The sequence below is a fragment of the Lepidochelys kempii genome, chromosome 9 (genome assembly GCF_965140285.1).
Source record: "Lepidochelys kempii isolate rLepKem1 chromosome 9, rLepKem1.hap1, whole genome shotgun sequence".
Lineage (NCBI taxonomy): Eukaryota > Metazoa > Chordata > Testudines > Cheloniidae > Lepidochelys > Lepidochelys kempii.
In genome coordinates, this window is record NC_136388.1 from 3,996,369 (window position 1) to 4,021,123 (window position 24,755).

General features: G+C 49.0%; 1 protein-coding gene across 3 annotated transcripts in view; it reads left to right on the forward strand.

The window, feature by feature from the left end:
• P3H2 (prolyl 3-hydroxylase 2) overlaps window positions 1-24,755 on the forward strand; it is a 123,297-nt gene that overhangs the window by 76,970 nt on the left and 21,572 nt on the right. For all 3 annotated transcript variants that reach the window (XR_012160700.2, XM_073359044.2, XM_073359045.1), the window contains exons 2-3: window positions 17,744-17,890; window positions 19,445-19,634. Coding sequence is in view for 2 of the 3 variants with exons in the window: in XM_073359044.2 (XP_073215145.2) it covers window positions 17,744-17,890; window positions 19,445-19,634 (337 nt within the window). In the remaining variant the exon portion in view is untranslated. The remainder of the gene's footprint in view (window positions 1-17,743; window positions 17,891-19,444; window positions 19,635-24,755) is intronic.

Here is a 24,755-nt window from a genome sequence, read left to right on the forward strand (position 1 = left end):
GGCCACCTCCTTTTGGAGACTGTTCCGAAACCTGATCCAGTCTGGCTCTGCGGTGTCTGCATGCCCATGCCGGTGTGCATACTGGTAAGTATGATTGTGTAGTATGTATCATTTGCCTCTCAAGATAGCTTTTTCAGGACATACCCAGGCCAACCCTCCCTTGTCGTGATGAGCATATATTTGCTCCATTTTGCTCCAACAGAAGCCTAATGTGCTAGTTTGAGACACATTGAAACTATTTAAAAAGGGAACATCCAGAGCAAACTGGAGATTGATTATATATTGGGGATGGAAGAATCTCTCAAAAAAAAAAAAGTTGGGGGGCCTCCAAAGAGTCATAAAGTACTAAGCAGGTTGTAGCACAGAGTCCTGTTGTATATAACCTGAGCGGGTAGACTGCAAATAGACAAGTGTTTTGGGAAGGAAATGGATTTTCACACTTGAAGGCCTATACAGACGTCTAATAATCCAAGACCTATGGACAAAGGCCCCATCTTGGAATATAGTTTTCTAGGGCAAATTTCTCTCTCCAGTGCTGGCATCTCTCTTGAAGTCAAAGCGGATCATGCCTGGTGACAAATGTTGGACTTAGGCCCCTACAGGGTAACTGGGACATAGTTAAAGCAGACTGTCACCTTCTTTTAATATGCTAAAGTCTGGAGTGATATTTTGAGACTGATGTAAAAGAGGAGCTCCTGTCCCAGGGAACAGCAGTATCAATAAGATCATCTCGGACCTTGTGAATATCATCACACCCAGGGCACATTAAATTGGAGGTGGTTGGTTCCCTTCTAATGTTTCCCTCTTCCCCCAGTACAGCATTCAGTAATGGTATGAACAGGCAGTGCTAACTGTCTGCTTCAAGATATGTTTGTCGACGCATAGGATATCTCTCTGCTCTGAAAAGGCAACAAAACTGCTTGCAGACTTCTGAGAAAAGACCGAAACAAGTTTCAATCTGAGCATTGCCAGCAGATCGAGGGACGTGATCGTTCCCCTCTATTCAACATTGGTGAGGCCTCACCTGGAGTACTGTGTCCAGTTTTGGGCCCCACACTACAAGAAGGATGTGGAAAAATTGGAAAATGTCCAGCAGAGAGCAACAAAAATGATTAGGGGTCTGGAACACATGACTTATGAGGAGAGGCTGAGGGAACTCGGATTGTTTAGTCTGCAGAAGAGAAGAATGAGGGGGGATTTGATAGCTGCTTTCAATTACCTGAAAGGGGGTTCCAAAGAGGATGGATCTAGACTCTTCTCAGTGGTAGCAGATGACAGAATGAGGAGTAATGGTCTCAAGTTGCAGTGGGGGAGATTTAGGTTGGATATTAGAAAAAACTTTTTCACTAGGAGGGCGGTGAAACACTGGAATGGGTTACCTAGGGAGGTGGTGGAATCTCCTTCCTTAGAAGTTTTTAAGGTCAGGCTTGACAAAGCCCTGGCTGGGATGATTTAGTTGAGGATTGGTCCTGCTCTGAGCAGGGGGTTGGACTGGATGACCTCCTGAGGTCCCTTCCAATCCTGATATACTATGAAGTTAAGGAAGGCAGAAAAGCCCATTCAGCTCTTCCAAAGATGCATGAAACCCGCTCAAGTAGCTTCCTTTCACTCCTCTGTCAGAGTTCGTGTACTTTTGAGTCAATTTGTGTGATGCAGGTTGCAATAATATTCAGTCTGAAAACCCCTCTTTGGTTCTGTAACTCTCATTTCTGTCAACACCTGCTACTGTAAGAGTGCATTGACAATTTACTGCAGTATGCATGGCAGGACTTCTTGCTACCTACTGGTAGTCCTAGTGTACAGCTGAGCATCTGGGGTTGGCTCATAGTTTTTTTTGGTGCTTTTTGAAAACTTTACCCAAGTGACCTAGAAACCTGAGTGCTGAGTAGCAATAGACACCCCAGGGATGTGGAGCACATCAGCACAGATAGCAGGGGAATTAAAATGTTCACTTTACTGGACAATGATTGTGTGGTGTCTGCTGCAGAGCCTTCAGCATGAGCAGGCAAAAGCAAGTTGCAAAGCGACAGATGTAAATAGCTTGCAACCTAGTCTCAACAATGGTCTTGTTGCAGATTATGCAGGGGGAAGCTCTCTGGGCTAGAAGTGCAGCTGGCCACTTGATTAAAAAGACTGACTAGATCAGATTTTCCGGTACCAAAGGGAGTTGTCAGTTCTGTGGTTAAAAGGGTCACTACGGGGGTCAGCAACCATACAAGCTTCCCACCGGTTGCCAATTGATGCCACGCAATCCCTGAGCTGCAGGGAGCCAGTGCCCGGAGATCATTCCATTCTCCACCATCAGTTGAGCCCTTGGACTTCCGAGACTCTCTTGGGCAGCAGCTGTGTTGTTGGTTCATGAGACATGGACACCTGGCCACTAGGAACTGGATCGAACCCTAGTGTCGGTACTCCATGTCAGATGGGAATGACTGTCTGTCTCTACTCAGCTGATCTGGCATCACACCATGCTGCACAACCTCTTACCAATCCCTGAGCCAGCCACTCCCCCTGAAGTTATGAAAACTGGATCGATTCATTTTAACTGGTGCGCTTGATGCAGCTGGAATCCTTTCTCAAGCCTTCTGCACAGCACATGCTTGTGTGGCAGGTACCCTGCCCTGGCAGTAGGTCTCTGAGTCCAGCCACTTCAGATGCCCCAGGGGTTGGAGCGGGGTGGGGGGGATGTCCCGTGCCCTTCGAGCCCCCCTCATTTCAGAGGCCTGGGCTCATAAGACACGTTATGGCCAAACTTTCTGGGCACATTTATACGGCAGTGTAAGCCCAGGGTTTGGATTAAAGCTTAAGCCTAACCCCCATTTAGTCTACACACAAATCGCGCTAACCCAGGGCTCGGTCCCAGGACCCTTTGGGGGGGTGGAGGTGAAGAGTCCGACCCTGAGTCAAGCTGGGACCCAGGGTTCAACCTAGGACCCAGGGTCCTATTGCTTTGTAATGGAGACATGGCCCCTTCAGACTCGTGCTCTAGGAGTCCACCAGAAGCGTTCCACAATCCCATGGGCTGACTTTCTTTGTCCTCTGGACAGCCAAGTTTTCCCACACTGCATCATGAACACAGAGCTAAAGTGGCCACATTTTGGGAGCGCCCTAGGAAGTCTGGGATATGGGTAGTTGGACTCGGGGACTCCTAATGGGACTCGGGTGCTGGAGCTCCAGGTTGGTTCCCAGGTTCAACAATCTCTAACCTGGGGTTACAAATGAGTGTAGATGCTCAAGCCCTAGGCTAACAAACCCAGGGTCTGCTCTACTAACCCTGGGTTTACATTGCAGTCTAGACATACCCTCTGGAGCCTCAGCCTGTGCTCCTGAGCCGTGTGTCTTCTGGCACCTCTTCCCAACCCTATGTACTGTCATAGCTACCAGCCGCAATCCAGCCCATAGAGTTTAGCACAGGAAAAGCATCCTTACCAAGGAGATCATAGAAGATTAGGGTTGGAAGGGACCTCAGGCAGTCATCTAGTCCAAACCCCTGCTCAAAGCAGGACCAATCCCCAACTAAGTCATCCCAGCCAGGGCTTTGTCAAGCTGGGCCTTAAAAACCTGTAAGGATGGAGATTCCACCACCTCCCTAAGTAACCGAGATGTATTTGAATGAACAGAAATTAGCATAAATAATTCCAGAAGCGGTCGCTGCAGGATGCTCTGTTTGTTGTATTTCTATGCTGTTGGGTGCCATAGTATCTAAGTGTATCCCTACGTCCTTTCAACCAGTGCCACTCACATCCAGGCTGCCCTGTGTTTGCCCTGGCGGGCGCCACGTGTCATGGAATGGAGTTGTGTACAGGGATGGGTTTGGATGGATCTGGATGCTATGACTTTCTGTGTCAGCCACTGCAGTGAGAAATGTCCTAGCAAAGGTCCTGTGTTCCACCCCAGTGAGCTGGGATGGGCAAGCCTCACGTCTTTAAGCATCCCTTCAGGTCTGGCCTGTGGAATGAAATAAGCTTTGGCCAGCAGTCACTGCACATTCCTCCTCGAGTGAGTTCTCCAATGTTCAAACCGTTTTTTGAAGTACCCGGAAAAATAAGAGCCCTTGTCTGAGTAAGGAATGGTGGCTATTTCAAGGGGAAAGCGGTATATTTAGGCCTTTGAGAGCTACAAGATGGGGGAAGTGCTTGAGTTGTTTGTGTTTGCTTGCCTAGCATTTCTCACAGGGAAGTAGTCTGTGCGGAACATTAAGTGCATTTCATAAACACAAATTGGAGAGGAAATTAGGACTGCATTATAAATTGACCCCGACAGAAGTAGCTGTGTGCTTGATCACCTCTGAAGTGCGCACAGCCATCAGCTGTGCCAAGCCATTTGCAAAATAAAAGACCAAATTCTTCAGGCACAGTTGGAGAACTGTGGCTCTCTCCAAGTTTCAAGAGGCTGCTGAATTTAGGTGTGTGGGGTTTTGGTTTTTTCCCTCCTTTCCCCCCCCCCCTCCTCCCTCTTTTCTCGCCCCTATCCCCAGCTCCCCACACTGCATGACTGGCTCTGAAATCCATTATGGAAATTGGATGAATTGGGCCAGTCACACTGGACAGCTCACGGATCCTGACAGATGATAATGTATTGAAATAAGAGACAGGAGAGGAAGGGGAGCCTGTGGCAAAAGTCATAGGAGACCATGTAATAAATTTCTGTGTCGTGTACTTATGGAAAAAGAGTTAGAATTAACATTGAATAGGCTACATTCATTCTGGTATTTCCTAACTTTTGAGTCATTCACTTTGCAACTTGAAAATGTTCCTGTAACTCTGTAACATTGTACAGAATACGCACTTTGTCTGTCTGTCTAAACACACACAGAGAAAAATGCAGGAATAAGCCACTATAACACCATGGATTGCTTGCTCCAAAAATCTGGCAATAGATCATTCCATTTTGTTTCCAGCACTGTAGATCTTGATCCCGCAGTCACTTAAGCACATGTATAGCTTTACTCAGGTGAGCCGTCCAATTGCACTCCGTGGCCCTGTTCACCCGAGTACAGTCATGTACATGCCTAAGTGATTGCGGGGTTAGGGTCATAGTTTTTAGCTATTGACCATCATTGCTTTGTCGTTGAGTCTTGTTGCAGATTGCGCAGGGGAAGAGACTGTGTTTTTGTGTGTATTTGAACAGCACTTAGCGACTTGGGATCAGCCTGGGGTTTTTTTAGGATCTATCGCCATGCAAATGAGTCCAAGTCCATATCAGAATTATTATTACGCACAAGTCCAAGTTAAAAACAGTTCTCCTGGAATGGAGCTGAGCTAGCCAGAGCTGATTGCAGATGGGCGTTCAGGATTGGGATTACATGACACATCCATGATGATTTTATGATGTTATCCTTTTAAAAATGAAGCAGCAGCCAAAGTGCTGCTAATATCATACTCTGTGTAAGATGTGTTCCAGATACCTTAGTGGTACAGTGTTGCCAAGCAAATGGGAAGAATGTAGAGAGTATTATGTATTAAACCTTGCTGGTTGCTAACCTGCAATCATAGAAAGGCAAAGGATTTAGATTGGGTTGCTGGGGAAAGACTGTATTGGCTTCATAATGAAAACCAGAAAGAGGGTGAATTGTGAGCAAGCTGTTTATACTGTATTGATACATTATCATACAGCCTCTGAGAGCAATGGTAGTCATTCCCCATCTAGGATTTTCACTATTGAAGTAAACCAACTGGCTGCACTCTAGGTGCCAAGTGACACTATAAATCGTGCTAAGACCAGGCAGGTACTAACTTGAGGTCCATCCTGCAGTCTGACTTCAGTCCTTACCCTGTTCAAATCTTTCCCATATAAGTTTCCGAAAGTCACTAATTTTGGATGAAATCCTGCCCCATTAAAGTCAATGGCAAAACTCCCGCTGACTATAATAGGGTCTGGATTTCACCCCATTGTGTCAGGAGCTGTACAAACAGAGAACAAATATTTTATTCAGTAGTTTGCCACAGTTTGTCCACCCCCTGCAGAAGTGTAAACTATAATCGGTTGAAATTCTTTCATCTAAACATTTTTTGATGAAAATAGGTTTTCAAACTTCCTTTGAAACCTTTCTATTTGCCAACAAAATGAAACGAGTTTTGGTTTTGAGCTGAAAAATTTCATTTCACTTTTCAAAATTCAAAAAAGGCGCTTTTTTCCTCATTTTCCTTCTCTAGTCATTGCCACAGCTGAGCTGACCCCGCGATAGTGTTTCGGGGCTCTTGCATATTTCTTGATGCTGTGCTCTGTTTATGTGACCTTGCAGCTGAAATGTAAAGGTTTTGATGTAAAACTTTGAAGATATTCCCACAACATCATTCCGGGAGTGTTAGTGTAATTCAAGATGTATTGTACTGTAAGGGTCTGATACATAAGAATGGCTACACTGGGTCAGACCAAGAGTCCATCTACCCCAGGATCTTGTTTTCCAACAGTGGCCAGCGCTGAATGGTTCAGAGGGAATGAACGGAACAGGGCATTTTAGAGTGATCCAACCCTGTCATCCGGCTTCTGGCAGTTGGAGGTTTAGGGACACCCAGAACATGGGGTTGCATACCTGACTCTCATGGCTAAAGCCATTGATGGACCTATTCTCCAGGAACTTCTCATTCCTTTTTGAACGCAGCTAAACTTTTGGCCTTCACGACATCCCCTGGCAACGAGTTCCATGGGTTGACTGTGCTTTGTATGAAGAAGTACTTCCTTTTGTTAGTTTTAAACCAGTTGCCTGTTGTTTGCATTGGGTGACCCTTGGTTCTTATTTATGCCTTCACATAACACACTACTTCCCTATTCACTTGCTGTATCATATGCCCCCTTACTCGTCTCTTTTCTAAGATGAACAGCCCCCATCTTATTAATCTCTCCTCACATGGAAGCTGTTTCACACCCCTGATAATTTTTGTTGCCCTTCTCTGTACTTTGTCCAATTCTAATATATAGTTTTTGAGATCCTGTTTTTCCATCCATTAGTAGTTGTTATTAATAGTATAGTGTCCACAATCAAGAATGGGATTTCCCATATGCTACACACACTCTCTACATACGCTTAGTAAGAGACGGTCCCTGTCCCAGGGAAATCGTATGTAGAGAAGACCGAGAAAAGGTGAAGGAAAGAAGCATTATTTATTATTATTCCTATTTTACTTTGTGACTTAGCTCTCCATCAGTTTGTGACCTGCCTGAGGCTACACACTGAGTCTGCAATGGCACCAGAAACTGAACCAAAGTCTCCTGAGTCCAAGTCCTGTACTTTAAACCATTCTTCCTCTCCCTTGGGTCTCAAGGGAATTTGGCAGCAGACCCTGGTGTGTTTCATAATACGTCTGTACCCTAGCTTCTGAGAACAGCTTACTGGTTTGGAATTTGTTTATATATATGCTTCTACTTAAACACTCCAAGACAAGTAGAAACTTATCACTGCTTGGCTTCTAGGGCAACTTGAATATTTCAGAAGCAAACACAGAAGGGGATACCCTGAAAGGGTGGAGCTCAGATGTTCTGAGTTTCACCCGGCACTGCTTACACCCTATTTTCAGGAGTTAGGTGCAACTTCTCTATTGTTCAGGAATTATTCGAGCCCTCTGCACAAGAGTGAGTTTCCCCAGGAAGAGCTGAAACCATCACGGGACCTACTGGTGGGTTATACGCCTTTCAAAAAGAAATGGGAACCAGAAAGCACAAGAACAATGCAGTCGCACCACACAGCATTTTGCTTCGCGTCCTGGTGCTGTAGAGAGCTGGATTGAGCTTATTGGTAGAATTAAACGCACAACCTTTGGAAGCAAAGGACTGCAAAGTTAACAAGAATGAGAGAGATCAAGGCTGAAGTTTGCACTGTAAATAGCTCTGAACAGTGCAAAGATTTCCTTAACATCAATCATCGATGTAATCTCAGATCAGCTGCTTCTTTTTCTCTAGTGTCCTCTTGTCACCAATTAACCTGCTGTAATTATAGGCTGAGCTGGTAGCACTGTCGCTAGTTACGATTGCCTGACGCTTCTTACTGTAAGACCCAGTTTTCAGTTGTAACTTTGCCAAACTTCAACCGCTGGGGATGACGTTTTCCAGGCGGGTGCCTCCGGGTGGGTGCGTTTGGGCAGTGTTTCAGCATAAATCTCAGAATGAGAAAAGACCATGTTTTGTCCACTTTAAAAACATTCGTATAAGCATTTCGTTGAACAGCGCTAGTGAAAGCCCCCACGCTTTGGAGCAGAGCTGGTGGGGGAGGAGAGGGTCGCCCTGGTGCCAGGATTATGGCTTTTATGGTTCTCACGAAAATGCACCCAAATTTGGCCAAATTATAAGACTTTGGAAAAAATCTCACTTTACAGATGCTGGCAGCTAACTCTCTGGAGCTTCCATCTGCACGGAGCATGCTCCAATCTCTCACCGCTCCTGCATGTGACCAGACTATGCATGCACCATCCCACACGCTGACCAAGCATGCTCCAACCTGGTGGCTAAGGGTGCTGGCTCTGGAGCTGAGGGCAGGGAGCCTGTCTCTCTTGTATTCTCAATTCCTTACCTTTGGGCAAAGGAAAGAAAGGAAGGGGGAGAAGATTGAGCCTCGGGAGGTGGGGGAAACTGGGAGCTGGGTTTTGGGATATGACGGATCAGACAAGGAGCCCCTGTGGGGGTGACCGAGAGTGAGCAAGGAGACCGGCACAGGGATGAGGATGAAGAGCTGGGGAAAAAACTGGGACAGAGATCTGGGGTTGGGATGGAAAGAGACAGGACAGGGATAGGGACAGAAGGGTCTGTGACCATGAGAGATCACTCCCCTCAGAAGCCAGACTGGACCCCAAGATTCCTGATACTCTGCTGTCATTAAGTAGCTGTTTAATCCATGTTAAAACCATTCTTACAACCAGGTCATTGAGATGCTGTGGTACGGCACCCGTGGCTGGCCTGGGTCAGCTGCTCAGGCTCGCTGGGCTCAGGCTGCAGACTGTAAAATGGCAGTGTAGACATTCAGTCTCTGTCTGGAGCCTGAGCTCTGGGACCCCGTGGTCGGGAGGGTCCCAGAGCTCTGGCTTCAGCCAGAGCCTGAATGTCTACACTGCAGTTTTTAGCCCTGTGAGCCGAGCATCGCGACCCCAAGGCGGCTTACCCAGGCCAGCCGTAGCTGTGCAGCGGGTCTTTTATTCCAGGGTAGATGTACCCTCTGTGGCGAGGGTTTAGGGGAGACTTTGAGTTAGGACTCCTGAGTTCAATGCTAAGAATTGACACCTATTTATAATATGACCATGGACACATCACACTACTTCCCTGAACCTTATTTTTCCCATCTGTAAAATGGATAAAGTAGAATTTACCTGATCAACTAAGTTGCAAGACATAATTCTCATTCTCTCTCTCTCTCTCGTGCTGTAGTGTAAACTCAAACTTTCTCTTCTGTTTGGATTGAATACACAAACGGGAGAGCTATTGTTTTGCAGGAAGAGCAAAGCCAGCCTCTGTTTCCTGCACAGGTTGTAACTACAGGGTTAAAGCCAAAAATATTCTCAAGTTTGCACAGGACAAATTGTTCAAGTTCCTCTGGGCATTGCTGTGCCCTGGTGCTTTGCTGTTCAAAGGACAAAGCTGGAGCCTGTTTTGACATGCCCTCTGACTGGGGCTTACATTTTCTTTTCAAAGGCAATTACACATGCTCCTCAGGCAGCCCTGCTCTGGGTCTGCTGTGAATTGGACCTGTCAGTGGACTTTGGCTGAGTTAGGGCAATAGAACAAAATCTTAGAGTTTAGAGGTTTTATTGTCCGAAACTTGACTACAGTGGTAGAAATCTCAGTGAGCTTCAGTTCCCAGGCGAAGTGCCTGTGTTGATTTGAGGGCTGATTCAGCCCATTGTTACCAATGAGAAAAGCAGGAGTATGACAGGATAGGCGAAGTTCATGGAGCATGCCACTGGAGTTGATTCCTATCTTCATCTGAAGTGTTTTTCCATGTTAGCATTTGCCACAGAGCCAGGAGGATTCTGAAGGCGACTGCGGGGGGGACACCTGCTGTAGGATTCCAGCCACTGGAAGAAAGTTGTTTTCTCCCAAGTTTGTATCTCAGCCTCCACGTGATCTGTAGCGTCCCTTCCACATGCCACCCAGGGAAGGTAGGGGAGTGACAGTAAGGACACGGTTTCTGTTCCGAGCTCTGCAATTGATTTCTGTGCCCCCAGGCTAAGTCCCTTAGGGCATGTCTTCACTGTGATTAAAAAACCTGAGGCTCCGTCAGCTGACTTGGCCTTGCAGGGCTCGCACCCTCCAGGTACGTCTACACTGCAATGTAAGCCCAGGGTTCGAACTCGGGTTCAACCCTAAGCCCCCTTCCATCTACACATAAATCACTTTAACCCAGGGCTCAGACCCAGGGTGTAGAGTTTGAGCCTAAAAAAGCTGCCTCAGAACAAAAATATACATCCTCATCGAGCCTTGTATTTTCCCAAGCCCCACTGAACCGTGCATACAGTGCAGGGGGAGGTGTCGATCTGCTAGTTAAACAACTGGCCTCTTTTATGAGCCCTGGCAGCCAGCTCCAGTTTCCGAATGGGAACAGGTTTGCAGCCACTCAGCCGGGCCTGCTGCTTCCAGAGGAATTCTTCTGCTCTAGCTGAATTCCAAGGCTGCCACTCTTACTCCGCTCCAGGCCATGCCTGCTCAAAGCAGCATTAAACATAAACACGGGGCTTCTTTACAGTGCTGTTCTGGTAACGTACCGGGAACAAGCCCTCTCTAAAGCCAGGAGTCCTGAGCACTGCAGCAGTGCTAGGCAGAGGACAGCTGTATGCACCATCTGGCCAACTGTAGCCAAGCCCAGTTACCACTGAGGGTCTGTCTACACAGCAAGGAAAAGCCCGGGGCTGGCCTGTGCCAGCTAACTTGTGTGCAGGGCTTGGGCTGTGGGGCTGTTTCATTGCTGGGTAGACTCTACACCGTAGGAGCCCCGTGAGCCTGATTCAGCTACCATGGGACATCTGCAGGTGGCTAGTTACTGGGCAGACATGCCAATCTGGCTACCTCTACACTACAGGTGAGGGGTGTGATTCCACTGCTCATGTGCGCGTGCTCATGCTTGCTCTCATTGAGCGAGCACGAGTATAAATAGAAGTGCATCAAGGGTCACAGTAGTGGATGTAACCGTAGTTATCTTTGAAAACTCATGGCGATCGGGGGAAGTCCCGGATGACTGGAAAAAGGCTAATGTAGTGCTCATCTTTAAAAAAGGGAAGATGGAGGATTCGGGGAACTACAGGCCAGTCAGCCTCACCTCAGTCCCTGGAAAAACCATGGAGCAGGTCCTCAAGGAATCAATTCTGAAGCATTTAGAGGAGAGGAAAGTGATCAGGAACAGTCAGCGTGGATTCACCAAGGGCAAGTCATGCCTGACTAATCTAATCGCCTTCTATGACAAGATAACTGGCTCTGTGGATGAGGGGAAAGCAGTGGACGTGTTGTTCCTTGACAGTAGCAAAGCTTTTGATACGGTCTCCCACAGTATTCTTGCCAGCAAGTTAAAGAAGTATGGGCTGGATGAATGGACTATAAGGTGGATAGAAAGCTGGCTAGATTGTTGGGCTCAACGGGTAGTGATCAATGGCTCCATGTCTAGTTGGCAGCCGGTATCAAGCGGAGTGCCCCAAGGGTCGGACCTGGGGCCGATTTTGTTCAATATCTTCATTAATGATCTGGAGGACGGCGTGGATTGCACCCTCAGCAAATTTGCCGATGACACAAAACTGGGAGGAGAGATAGATATGCTGGAGGGTAGGGATAGGATACAGAGGGCCCTAGACAAATTAGAGGATTGGGCCAAAAGAAATCTGATGAGGTTCAACAAGGACAAGTCCAGAGTCCTGCACTTAGGACGGAAGAATCCAGTGCATCGCTACAGACTAGGGACCAAATGGCTAGGCAGCAGTTCTGCAGAAAAGGACCTAGGGGTTACAGTGGACAAGAAGCTGGATATGAGTTTATAGTGTGCCCTTGTTGCCAAGAAGGCTAACGGCATTTTGGGATGTATAAGTAGGGGCATTGCCAGCAGATCGAGGGATGTGATCATTCCCCTCTATTCGACATTGGTGAGGCCTCATCTGGAGTACTGTGTCCAGTTTGGGGCCCCACACTACAAGAAAGATGTGGAAAAATTGGAAAGAGTCCAGCGGAGGCCAACAAACATGATTAAGGGGCTGGAGCACATGACTAATGAGGAGAGGCTGAGGGAACTGGGATTATTCAGTTTGCAGAATAGAAGAATGAGGGGGGATTTGATAGCTGCTTTCAACTACCTGAAAGGGGGTTCCAAAGAGGATGGATCTAGACTCTTCTCAGTGGTGGCAGATGACAGAACAAGGAGTAATGGTCTCAAGTTGCAGTGGGGGAGGTCTAGGTTGGATGTTAGGAAAAACTCTTTCACTAGGAAGGTGGTGAAGCACTGGAATGGGTTACCTAGGGAGGTGGTAGAATCTCCTTCCTTTGAGGTTTTTAAGGTCAGGCTTGACAGAGCCCTGGCTGGGATGACGTAGTTGGGGATTGGTCCTGCTTTGAGCCGGGGGTGGGACTAGATGACCTCGTGAGGGCCCTTCCAACCCTGAGATTCTGTGATTCTATGATGCCTGAAACTGGACTAGCACGTACGTACCCGCTGGTTTCAGGCTCAGCCGTGCGTCCGCTGCAGCTCCCTGCCCTCCACCAGCTGCATGGCTCTTCATGCTCACGTACGTGTACACGAGCAGGGGACCCTCACTCCCAGCATGTCGTGCAGACATAGCCTTAGTCCCAGACAGGGAAGGGAAAACCAGTGAGCACCAACTTACGGAGTTTGCCCCTCCCCCTGTAGAATGAGTTGCTGCTTTGTCCCCAAATCCAGTAGGCTCCAGGGGATCCCAAAGAGCTGGGATGGCTTCAGGTCTCCATGCTGAAGGGAGCCACAAGAAAAGAACCAGAGCCCCAGATGGACACCCCTTCTAGGGAATTGCCACAAGGCAGCCAGGACCGGCTCTAGGCACCGGCAAAGCAAGCACATGGTTGGGGCGGCACAATTCCCGGGGCGGCGTTCCGGCCATCCCTTTTTTTATAACCCCGCTGCTCCCAATCTCCTGCTGAGATCCTGACCTTGGGGAGAGCCCTCTGCTGGATGCCAGGCCATGGGGGCTAGTATCACGGAAGCAGCTTCTGCGCTGAGCAGAGGAGATCTGCATGTGGAGGTCTCCTGCCTTCAGGTTTCCCTGGGATGATCTAGGCTAAGATTAAACATACTTGTTCAGTTTGGGACAATGTTGTCCCTCAAAGCATCAATATCTCGTGGGATTTCACAGTACGGTTTTTTTTTGTTTGTTTTGTTGTTTTGTTTGGGGAGGAGTTTTTTTTTGTGGTTTTTTTTTTGCATTTGGAACATAAAAACATGACTTTTCTTGCGTGTTCATCGCTCAAGAGCGGGCTGACCTTTGCTCAATATGTGGCTGGTTTCCTAGTGGAATGGAGCACGTCCCAGCTTGCCAAAGGGTCTGTTTTCTTCCAGTGTGAAGTTAAAGCATCACAGATTCCCCCTCCCTCCGAGCAGTTTGGGTTTTGATTTCTTTTGCCATGAGACGTGAAAATACATTTTCAGTTTGAATGTCACGGCTGCATTTTGACAAGCCTTTGATGCAAAACTGTCAATTCCCCATAGGGCGTAAACAGTCTGCTCCGAGATAACGCCCTGCTGCCCGCTGGCCCGTGTGGCACGTCCGTTACTCTCACCACTAGCAGAACAGCGTGTTCCTCAGGGACTGGCTGGAACGTGCTGTAAACGGATGGAGGAAAGGGGTGAGAAATGTGCAGAAACGGTGAGCGAAATGCAGAGACAAGAGTGTCCTGCGGTTAGGGCACCAGGCTGGGAACTTGGAGCTCTGCCACCTTCTTCCTGCACGGCCTTTGGCAAGTCACTTAGGCCCAGCTCCTGAAAGGGGAATTAGGCACCAATTGAAATCAGTGAAACTTAGCTACCTAATTCCCTTTACGAATCTGGGCCTTAACCTCTGCATATCTGCGCTCCCCAGTGGATAAAATGTAGCTGATGATACTCACAGGAGAGTCGTCAGGGCAAACTTTATGAGGGGTGGGGATGTTACAGCGAGGAGTGTCTGTACATAAAATGGTCACAATTATTATTTAGGTTCCATTGATGAATGTTTTAGAAAGGATTGATAGCTGTTAGACACAAGTAGTACATGTTAAAGAGGGGTATGAACCTGTTGCCGGCACCCAGTGCCGAGAGGCTGAACAACAGCTTGAGTTGGTTCGTTACCCGGTGTGCTGCACCCAATAATCACAACGGGGTGGAGAAGCAGAAAAGTTTATTTGCAGCTGCAAAAAGGTACAGGGAGAATAAAATCTCAAATCCTGCACAACAGAGCAGGAAGTTACACTGGCTTTTATACATCCTTTTTCCCAGCATACTTATCCAATAGCAAGCTGCCCCAAGTATCCATATAGCCAGCCAATCCAGTTCCCAGCTAGTTCCCTGATTCTCTGTATCATTTGTTAAACTATACATAAAGCTGCTTTATTCAGCATTGTTCTTCCATATCTCCCCTGTTTGGCCTTGCTTAGTTTCAGGCAGTCTGACTCTGCAACATATTGTTGCAGACTCTCAGCATAACTGCTGTGTGTGCCTCCAGGCGGGGGGGCCAAGGACACTTGGGCCTAGTACGCAGAGCTGCTGCGAGTGCCTCCAGGCAGGAGAGGGGGCCAAGGACACCTGGGCCTAGTGCGAGGCGGCTTCATCGACACTCGTGGTCTTCCATCCCCTCGAGTTACCTAGTGGCCATGCCCCAGTGTCCCCAACAAACCCCTGTAGAAGTGCTATAAATTCCCATAACCCATGTCACAAGCAACCTATAGACCAGGCAGACATGCTGACAATTGCGTTATCATTTGTTGAAACATCTGTCAGTCATGTACTAACCCTGCATCGACTGTTGCTAAATGGAACCGTAATATAAAGTGTGACCGGTCACACAAATCAAAGTCCGACCGGTGCAAGCTGGTCCAGCCGTGTGCTGGGCAGACGGCCTGCTGAGTCAGGGTGTGCTACTTCGTTGTGACCTACATCTTGAGCCACAGCGTAGACTAAGAAAGAAGGCAACAAATGGAAGGACCCCCTTGCCAATTATCTGGTCTGGGAATCTGAGCAGCAGACAGGACCAAAGCAAACAAACCAGTGTGGTTTACCAACAACCCGCGGTGCTGGCCAAGTGGCACGCGGTTCGTGTTCGCAGCCCTACAGCACTTTACCCTCGGTCATGCTGTGCTGTGACACTGTGTGCGGCTTTGAACTGGCCAGCGTCCAGCACGGTCTCTTGTTCTCTCCCGGATGAGTAACATCCTCCGGGAGCCGGCCAGGCTTTGTGGTCCCTCTGGGAGGAAGGCTGGCGTGCTCGGTCTCTGTCAAATCATTGTAATTGAGACTGAATTTCCCACATGTGCACAAGTGTGGCTGGAATCTGCTTCCTAGTGCCGTACGCAGGCAGGAGGCATTTCAGGGAGACAATGTCCGATCATGGCGGCAGGGCAGTGTGCCTGGGAAATCTCTCCTCCTAACTCACCTCTCCCGGGATGCCTGAAAACCACAGGCAGTGGCCTGGCGGCTGGGGTGCTGGGCCTGCTGCGTACAACACTTCTCGGACCATCGCACTGCTCCCTTGTGCCCCCGCCGACCCCCCCATCGGTTAGGCGCGGTCCCCGGTGTGACGACTCCTCCGCTCGTTGAGGGCAGAGACCCTTGTGCCATTATGAGCTGTCTGTGCCGAGTGGCTTTGATCGGCGGAGGCTGATCGTTACAAAGGTTTCGGGCTGGAAGCTACAGGCCCCATTGCTGAGGAGGGGGGTGCAGAGGTGGGGATCCCCGGGGGGCTTTCTGGTTGACTCAGACAGAATATCCAGTGGCCGCCACAAGCTTTCCCGGTGTGCGTCCCCTCCTCCCCCGCGCTGAGACTGGTGCAATAAGGGCAGGCTGGGGCTAGGTCCACCCTGCTCCTCTCCCTCGCTGCAATCTACTTCCTCAACCGTGGGCCCCCACCATTTACTGAGTCGGATGTGAGGGAGCGGAGACACGAGGGAGCGTCGGTGAAACCACCGCCAGGGTTAAGTGGGATTTCCGTGCTGGGTAGGCCTCTGGCGGGCATCCGCCCCCTGCCGTGGGAGGAGAACCAGGCCCTGAGAGTCTAGCACAACTAGTAACCAGCCTTCAGCTTGGACAGCCCTTGGGCACCCGTGGAGAGCTGGCTCCCGAACTGCACCAGCTCTTCCTCTATGGTGCTGTGATTAATTTTGGGGGCAGGGGCCTCAACCAGTGAAGCTGTCTCCTATCCTTTTCTCTCCCCATGATGGTGTGTATGGCTGTCAGCAGGCAGATGTTTTACCACATCTGCCTCTTTCCCTGCAAATCCCGCAGCTGCAGCCGGTGTGCGCAGGGCTGGACTCTCTACATGTGTAGGAGGCCTTGACCAGTGCAGGGCCAGCATCTGATAGCAGTTACACCAGTGTAAATCTGGAGTAATTTAGCTCAGTGGGATTAACTGCAGATGACATCGGTGTGATTGACAGCAGAATCTGCCTGTTTGCAATTTAAAATAGCCTGGCAAGGGCTCCATGGTCGCCTGTGCAAGCCAAGGAGAGCCTGGAGCCCTGGGTCTGACTGCAGGAAAAGCAGATGAGTAGGGTACTTTCACTGCAGGATGTTCCCTCCTAGTGCGGGGCTTACATGGGGATTCAGGTCAGAGAGTTTAGAGGGGTCTAGAATGGGAGGGGTGGCTGGTCTTTCATGTTTCCCCCCCCGACCCGCCCAGATTTCTTCCACACGTCCCCTAGAGCGGTGGTCCTCAAAGCCAGTCCACCGCTTGTTCAGGGAAAGCCCCTGGCGCGCCGGACCGGTTTGTTTACCTGCCACATCTGCAGGTTCGGCTGATCACAGCTCCCAGTGGCCGCAGTTTGCCGCTCCAGGCCAGTGGAGGCCGCAGGAAGTGGCGGCCAGTACGTCCCTTGGCCCGCGCCACTTCCCGCAGCCCACATTGGTCTGGAGGGGCGAACCGCGGCAACTGGGAGCCGCGATCGGCCGAACCTGCGGACGTGGCGGGTAAACAAACCAGTCCGGCACACCAGGGGCTTTCTCTGAACAAGCAGCAGACGAGCTTTGAGGACCACTGCGCTAGGGTTTGTGTTCCGTGATGTGTCAGGGCAAACGTGGCAACAATGGTTTCGGCATAGCCAGTCTTGGCACCAGGCTGTGTGTATTTACTGGCTCCAAGCAGCAGTTATTGTTGCTCTGTGCCTGTACCCACCTCTGAAGGAGCTGCTATCCCATAGTACACTTGGGGAAACTGAGTCGCAGAGAAGCAAAGTGACTTGCCCAGGGTCACGCAGGCAGGCAGGAACAGACTCCCTATCTTCTAACTGCCCTGCACCAGGCTGGCTCTGGCATTGAAATCACTTCCTTCATTCTGCATGCTCCGTTTTTCCTCGATTTCGCCCATCACTCAATGTTGATCTCATTTGCTGCTGGTCCCTTCCCAGTCCCTGCTTTTGGCCATTGATGCACCCTTAGGACAGACGAAACGGCAGGATTTCCTCCCTGTGTTCAGCAGCAGTGGTAGCTTGGTCCCAAACGCCCCCGGAATGCTGAGCAGTGGTAGGTGGCGAAAGAAATCTTGAGTGTGGTGCCTTCATACGGAGGGCGGTTCTGGCTTGGGTTAGCAGGGCACTTACCAGCTGCCTGTTTCTTCCCTTGTTTTAGCTGAACCAGCTGGAGGAGGCAGCAGATGCAGCTCACACCTTCTTCATGGCAAACCCTGAGCACATGGAAATGCAGCAGGACATTGAGAACTACAAAACCATGGCTGGGAAGGTCCATCTGGTTGATCGAGAGGCCAAGCCGCACATGGTGAGTTTGGGAAACCAGCTCTGTCCACTGAGCTGAACACGTACGTCAAGTGTCAGCCAGCTTGGGGAAGAGTTTTGGGCCTGGAGGAAGGTAACACAGGCTACTGGCCAAGCTCGGTTGGATGGCGTATACAATGCTGTGACGTGAGCTCGTGCTAGCTAGAGAATATCGGTGCGTGAGCCTTTGGCCATGTCTATGCTGGGCATTAGAAAGGCAGCATTTGTCAATTCCCACCCCATTAGCATCTGCCTGGCTGCGCCATTACCCTGTGCATAGCCAAGAGATAACCACAGTGTCTCTGATTTACGTCAGTAAACATAGACTTGGTAGCATGGTCATTTTGCATTCATTTACACTTCCATTCAGGCATCTGTGCACCTGTATTTTCACTGTAGTCCAGCCATATGCATTTAGCCAGGGCACTTATTCACCCACCTGTTTTATCCATGTACATCCAAGGCAATGCATCAAATGTGCAATTCTGAGGGCTAAGCTCTGGCTGGCAGTGGACATGCCAGTGTTCTCTGGTCGTGAAGGTTCAACTGGAAAACAAATCTGTCAGAATTCCCTTTTGTTTTCGGATGCGTGTCCTCTTGGAGCTGACTGCACATCCTCGGTTATACGTATCCCCTGTCGTATGCCCGGTGACGCAACCCTCCAACCTGTCCTCTCTGTAGAGGAGCTGCTGACTCACACGCTGACTGCTTTCAGTATCCGCAATGGCCTGGTTTGACGGACGGCTCAGTAAATGGCTCTCTCACATTTACATGGGGGCTGGATTCTCCAGACCCCCTGAGATGTACCCAGCACAGGATGGTGTGGGTGAGGTGGGGGTGACAAAGGGGGATTTAAGCCATCTTCATTCCCGGACTGATCCAGAGCATAGGTGTCTCTCTTTTCCCAGCTATGCCAATGCTGGGAGAGGTACCGGTGTTATGTCAGGTCTATGAGCATGATCCAAAGCCCATTGAAGACAATGGAAAAACTCCCATTGACTCAGTAAGGTCTTGGATATGGCCGATATTATCTGGTAGTGCCCAGCCGGTTCAGCCAGCTTTACAACTGCTTTGTGAAGCAACCAAAATGAACCCAAAAACTGGGCTCATCGCAGTCACTGGTTAATGATTTTGTAGCGCTCTGGAGAATTTACACACAGGAGGTTCGTTAAGCAAACATCACTGTTCATTCAGCATAATGTGCAGTTCTACAGGATTCTCTTTTAGACCAGTGTGCCACATGGGCACTGATTTAATCCCAGTGTTACAGCACCTACCTGATTTAGGAGCCCAAGTCTTACTTTCAAAAGGGGGTTAGGCATTTGGGAGCCTAAATCCCTTTGACAGTCAAGGCTGTTCAGGCTCCGGAGTTCCTAAATCCTTTTTGAAAACGAGACTTAGGCTCCTAAATCTGGTAGGCGTGGGTGGCGATGCTGAGCACGGGAGTGCCTATACCCTTGTAAATCTTTGGGCCTCACTGCCGGGCACGTGGCCTGTGTCTGTACATGTTTGGGCCTGGTTCCCAGCTGCCTAATGAGCCTGTCGGGCTTCTTTGCAGGAGAACTACAGTGCAGGGGTGAAGCACTATGATCAAGAAGAATACGTGCTGGCCATCGAGTCCTTGGAGCGAGCGCTACGGGGCTACTACACCGCAGATGTGGAGTGCCGGGTCATGTGCGAGGGGCCTCAGCGGTTCGAAGAGTACGAGTACTTGGAGTATAAAGCTGACCTCTATGAAGCAATTGCAGGTGAGGTCTCTAACCAATCCCCAAGTCCCTTTAAGACGCAGGACATGTATGTGCCTTGGCTCCTGGGGTGTTTTTAACTATAAACTTTCACACCGTTGCTGAATTTGGCAAAGCGGCTTCCCTTCAATAACCGGCAGCGCTGAACTGTAAAGCCAACTGGGACCCAGGGACTCCTCCTTTTAATCCTGAATTGAAAACCATCTCCTTCAGTGGGCTTGGGGCTCACGTTCAGAGGTGCTGAGCACCTGCAGTTTTCATTGATTACAGTTGGTGTTATGGGTGCTCAGCGCTTCTGAAAATCAGGACCTCCACCTCTCTGCCTCCATTTTCCCCTCCACCAAAGGGGGACATTAACATCTGCCTTACCAGCGTGCTGCATGGCCGTGCACTAGCTAGCTGCGTGTAAAGTGTTTTGAAGATGCTAAGGGGTCTAGAACAATGTGCATAAGGACACAGGACTGAAGAAACCTCCTGGATCATAGCTAGGGCCCTGTCAATTTCACGGTCATACGATTTATGATTTTTTAAATGTCCTTATTTCAGCTATTTGAATCTGAAATTTCATGGTGTTGTAATTGTAGGGGTCCTGGTCCAAAAGGAAGTTGTGGGGTGGTCGCAAGGTTATTGTCGGGGGGTGGGGGTGGGTTGCAGGAGTGCTACCCTTCCTTCTGCACTGTTGCTGGGGGCAGTGCTGCCTTCTGAGCTGGGCAGCTGGAGAGCGGTGGCTGCTGGCCGGGAGCCCAGCTCTGAAGGCAGAGCCATCGGCAGCGCCGAAGGAAGGATGGCACGGTACGGTATTGCCACCCTTACTTCTGAGCTGCTATCTGCAGAGCTGGGCCCTGGGTCAGCAGCCGCCACGCTCTGGCCGCCCAGCTCTGAAGCAAGTGGAGAAGTAAGGGTGGTAATACTGCGACCCCCACTAATATAACATTGTGGCCCCCCCCACCCCCCGCAGCCCCCTTTTGGGTCAGGACCCCCAGTTTGAGAAACGCTGGTCGCTCCCATGAAATCTGTAAAGTATAGGGTAAAAGCACAGAAAAGGCCAGATTTCATGAAGGGAGACCAGATTTCATGGGCCGTGACGTGTTTTTCATGGCCGTAACTTTGGTAGGGCCCTAGTCATAGAGTCCAGTGCCCTGCCGTTGGAGGCAGCCCTGTCATATGACCTCATTCATAAACTTAGCATGCTCCATCTTAAAACTAGCTAGGTTTCGTGCCCACCAAATACTGATTGGAAGGCTGTTTCTGAACCTGTGCATGCAGGGGTCCAACTTTATCCCTGAAGTCCATGATGAGTCTGCATCTGAATTTCACGACTGGTCCCTGTCACTGTGACAGGCTGAACCAAAACCCCCAAACGTCAGGAATCCAGATTCTGCCAATTGTGCACTTGCTGACCTGCTCCAAAGTCTGGCACGCAGGAGCCTGCAGTTGAGAGCAACGAGGCCCCTGTGTCAGGATAATGTGTTCACAACCCAGTGAGTGATAACAGCTCGACATTGCCCTTCTATAGCTCTTTCCAGCTGAGGGATCTAAAAGCATTGTGCAAACGTTGCATAGCACCCTGGGGAGAGGAATTACCACCCTGTTTATAAAGAGGGGGAAACGGGGGCACAGAGAGAAAGCAGCTTGCCCGTGATCAGTCAGCGAGTCATTAGCAGAGTCAAGAATGGAACACAGAACTCCTGGCTCCCAGTCCTGTACTTTTACCAACATGAGCATCATACCTTCCAGCTGCCTAGACTTCCTGAGATTGGGAGGGCTGCACAGCTGGGTCCCGGGATGGGCAGGAATGATAAACAGGCCCAGCACACTTCATCCCTTGTTTTCATTAGTTAGGTAGGGAGGAAAGGATTTTGCCAGGTCATATTCTGAACAGCTCATTGTCTGAAAAGGCCGGGGACACTGACGAAAAAAAATAGGATAGATGCTAGAATAATGCGGAAGCGGCAAAGAATTACTAGAGATTAGAAACCTGTGCAGGGAATTGAACACTGCTGCTCTACTGTCCTTTGATTTGCATGTGTGGCCCTGAGCAAGGCAGGGTTAAGTGGGAGCCCTCTCTCCATAAACTTAATTGCCTGTAATTAGCAGTAAGGGAAAGCATAACAATACATTTGAGCCCACTTGGCCTCAGAAGTCTCATATATCTGCAGTTAGCCTGTCAGCTCTGAGAGCTGATGCATGGTTTTGGGGGGATTGTTTTTCTTCTGCTGCTATGGAAAATATTTCCATTCAAATGCAGATTAGTTTTTATTTGTGTCAAAACTCATTTGCTAGTACAAAGTCTAGAGCCTAACTGAGAGCAATGAGATGGGAAACCATGAGCACAACAAGAGGGAAGACTCTTTGCCTGATGATCTATCGATTGATCGTTTTTGGAACGAGACAGCAGATTGTTTGTTTGGTTTTTTAATATTTACTCATGCAAGAAGAAAAGAGAAGTTTTCAAAGGCCTGATCTGCAGGTAGATTTCATACCTGTATGTCAGTTAGGGATGTCATTCCCCACTCCCAACCCCAACCAATGTAGATACACCAGTACATACCCTAGTGTAGATATAGTTATAGTGGCATAAAGGTGTCTTCTTCTGGAATATCTTATTCCCCTTTCCATACAGGAATAAGCTATCGCAGTGTAAGCAGCTTTTTATAACTGTGTAACTCTATCCATACTAGGAGGCTTGCAGTGCTTTAACTATACCAACATAGTTAAAACGACACCGGTATAATGAAAGTACCACTTTTGTGTGCAGATAAGCCCTAAGAGTCTCTGTGTGATAGGTTAACACCGCTCTGCCATCCATCCTCTCAGGTTACCTATACCAAACCCTGGGCATCATCATGCATGAGACCAGGAAAATCTGCAGCTCCTCCTGCCCCTGGAGCATGCGCCCAGAGACCAGCACTGCTGAGTTCCCACCTCTTTCCAAACAGAGGGTTCTGTGCTGTGAGTCCCAAGGAGACAGTCCCAGCGTCAGACAGCTTTGATCACCTCCTTTGGGGAGATCATTTGGCAAAGCTGCAGGTGGGACTCATTCAAAGTTGGCAAAACTCATGCTGGTTTAGTGCACGTATGTTGCTCTTGCTGCGTTCAGTGGCTTTGCACTCTGATGGCAATTGCGTGTGTTTCGGGGGGGGGGGGGAGTCATTTGGGGAATAGTCAGAGCAGCAACAGAATCAGGTCGTACCGGGAGGAGGAGGAGCGTCGCCGTGATGTTCGTGAAAGGTGCTAGGCTTGGAGCTCTGGAGAGTGAAGCCCCGGAGCAGATAAAGTGTGGGCAGTGCAACCTCCCTTCACCCTGTTTCTCACAGTGGACACGGAGGGACCTCATCTAGACTGAGAAGATTCTTCCGTGTCCTTGACCAGCTCAGCCCTTGGCCTTGCTGCCTACTGGAGCCAGTGCTGTGAATGGTTTTTGTGATGCTGTCCATTGGGAACTTGAGAGCGACCAGGAAACTCCCTTCCCAGAGGCTATTGAACAGCCATCCCATGGGAAAGGTTTTCAGTTCTCACTGAGACTTAAATCCGTGACCAGGAGGTGAAAGAGTTTATAGCCCATTACCAAGTCCCAGAGCCATCCAGCCACCCATAGAAACCAGCTTGACTGGAGCAGCTTGGCAAAATAACGTAGACTCCCGTTGCTGTTACGTGTCTTTCTACAGAGGACTGAGAGTGATACATGACAGGATGTCTTACTCCATAATTTACTGACAGGTCTCTGGTTCCCAGCCTCATTATATTTAGTGGAAAGAGGGAATTCTGATGCTATTGAGAAAATGGTTTTAAGTTTCTCCAAAACCATGTTTCATTCCCTATCCTGAGCTATTTTGTGGTGCTGCCACTCTCCACCCCAGAGGTGGCTGCATTTCAATGGCAGGTAATGATTCCTGCACGATCGCCGTAAAGTTTTGAAGGACGCTTTGAGAGCATTGAGGGGAAGCACTGTATGTCAGTGATGATTGATATTAGGATTTGCTGCCAACCTTCAGATCTAGGATGCTCCCAGTAGGTTTAAAGTTTAGCTTTCCCCTCCCCCACTCTCTCTTTAGTGCACGATGCAGAGTGTGTCTGGGAAATCAAATGTCCACTCACACTAACAGTTCTTTGAATCCCCAGAGCAAGACGGGGCCTGTTTTGAGTTTCCACTTGATTTCAGTGCAAGTTCCTAAAGCCAGTGTTTTGGCAGCTTGTGGGGGTGCTCTGGTAGCAGAGCTCATGTTTTGTTTCAAACCTATGTTTGTTCCTTAAAGGTTTTAATTGCATACAGAGGCACAGCAAGCAAAGTCGATTTGTAAGTACATTGCAGAAAAGGTCCCAAAGTGGAATCAGATGTCCGCTTTGGCTTGTACTGTGTGCTGTCACCAGTTAGAAATCTTGTTTATGGCAAGATGCTTGCCATTCAGTTAAACTAACCGGAGAAATGTGTCCTCTTTAAGAAGCGATGAACAGAAGGGTTCTGTCGATAGCATTCCTCCCCTTAATATTATTAGTACACATTCCGTCTGGCTTAGCTTGAATGGTTGCATTGAATTTCCCAGCCTGGCTTGCAGCAGTATTAATCTCAAACTGTCACTCAGCTGGGATGTGTCCCGTATTGTGCGTTTTGCTCTTGCAATAGAGAAAGGATCAAAGATCCAGTTCTTAAGTCTTTTGAAAGAGTGCTCCCACAGAAGTATATTCCGCTGTCAAGGGGGGAAATTGAACACAGGAAATTATGGGCTGTGCATCAGTCAGAACTTTCGAATAGAGCCTGTTATTTTACAGATTAGTCTCCAAAAGGAAGCAATGGAAACCTTGTTGCAAGACCCATTTAAAAATGGTTTGAACAAACCACTGGAAAATATGTAGTAGAGAGTAATCTTACCCTGTTCCTCACCCAATTGGCTAGATGACTTCATAAGTCTTTCACATCTCAGGTTTCTTTGATCTCCTTCTTGGTGTCCCTCCGAATTTTGACCCTCCGAGTCTGACAACTTCTGTTGATTCCCATTGCAAAGATCTCTCAAGAGGCCTGTTGTATGTTGAGGTGGCTTTGCTGTGGCTTTAGACCGAAATAGTGGTTTCTGCAGTACAGTCTCTCCTCACCATGTGTGCAAAATTAACACCCTTGGAAGTTAA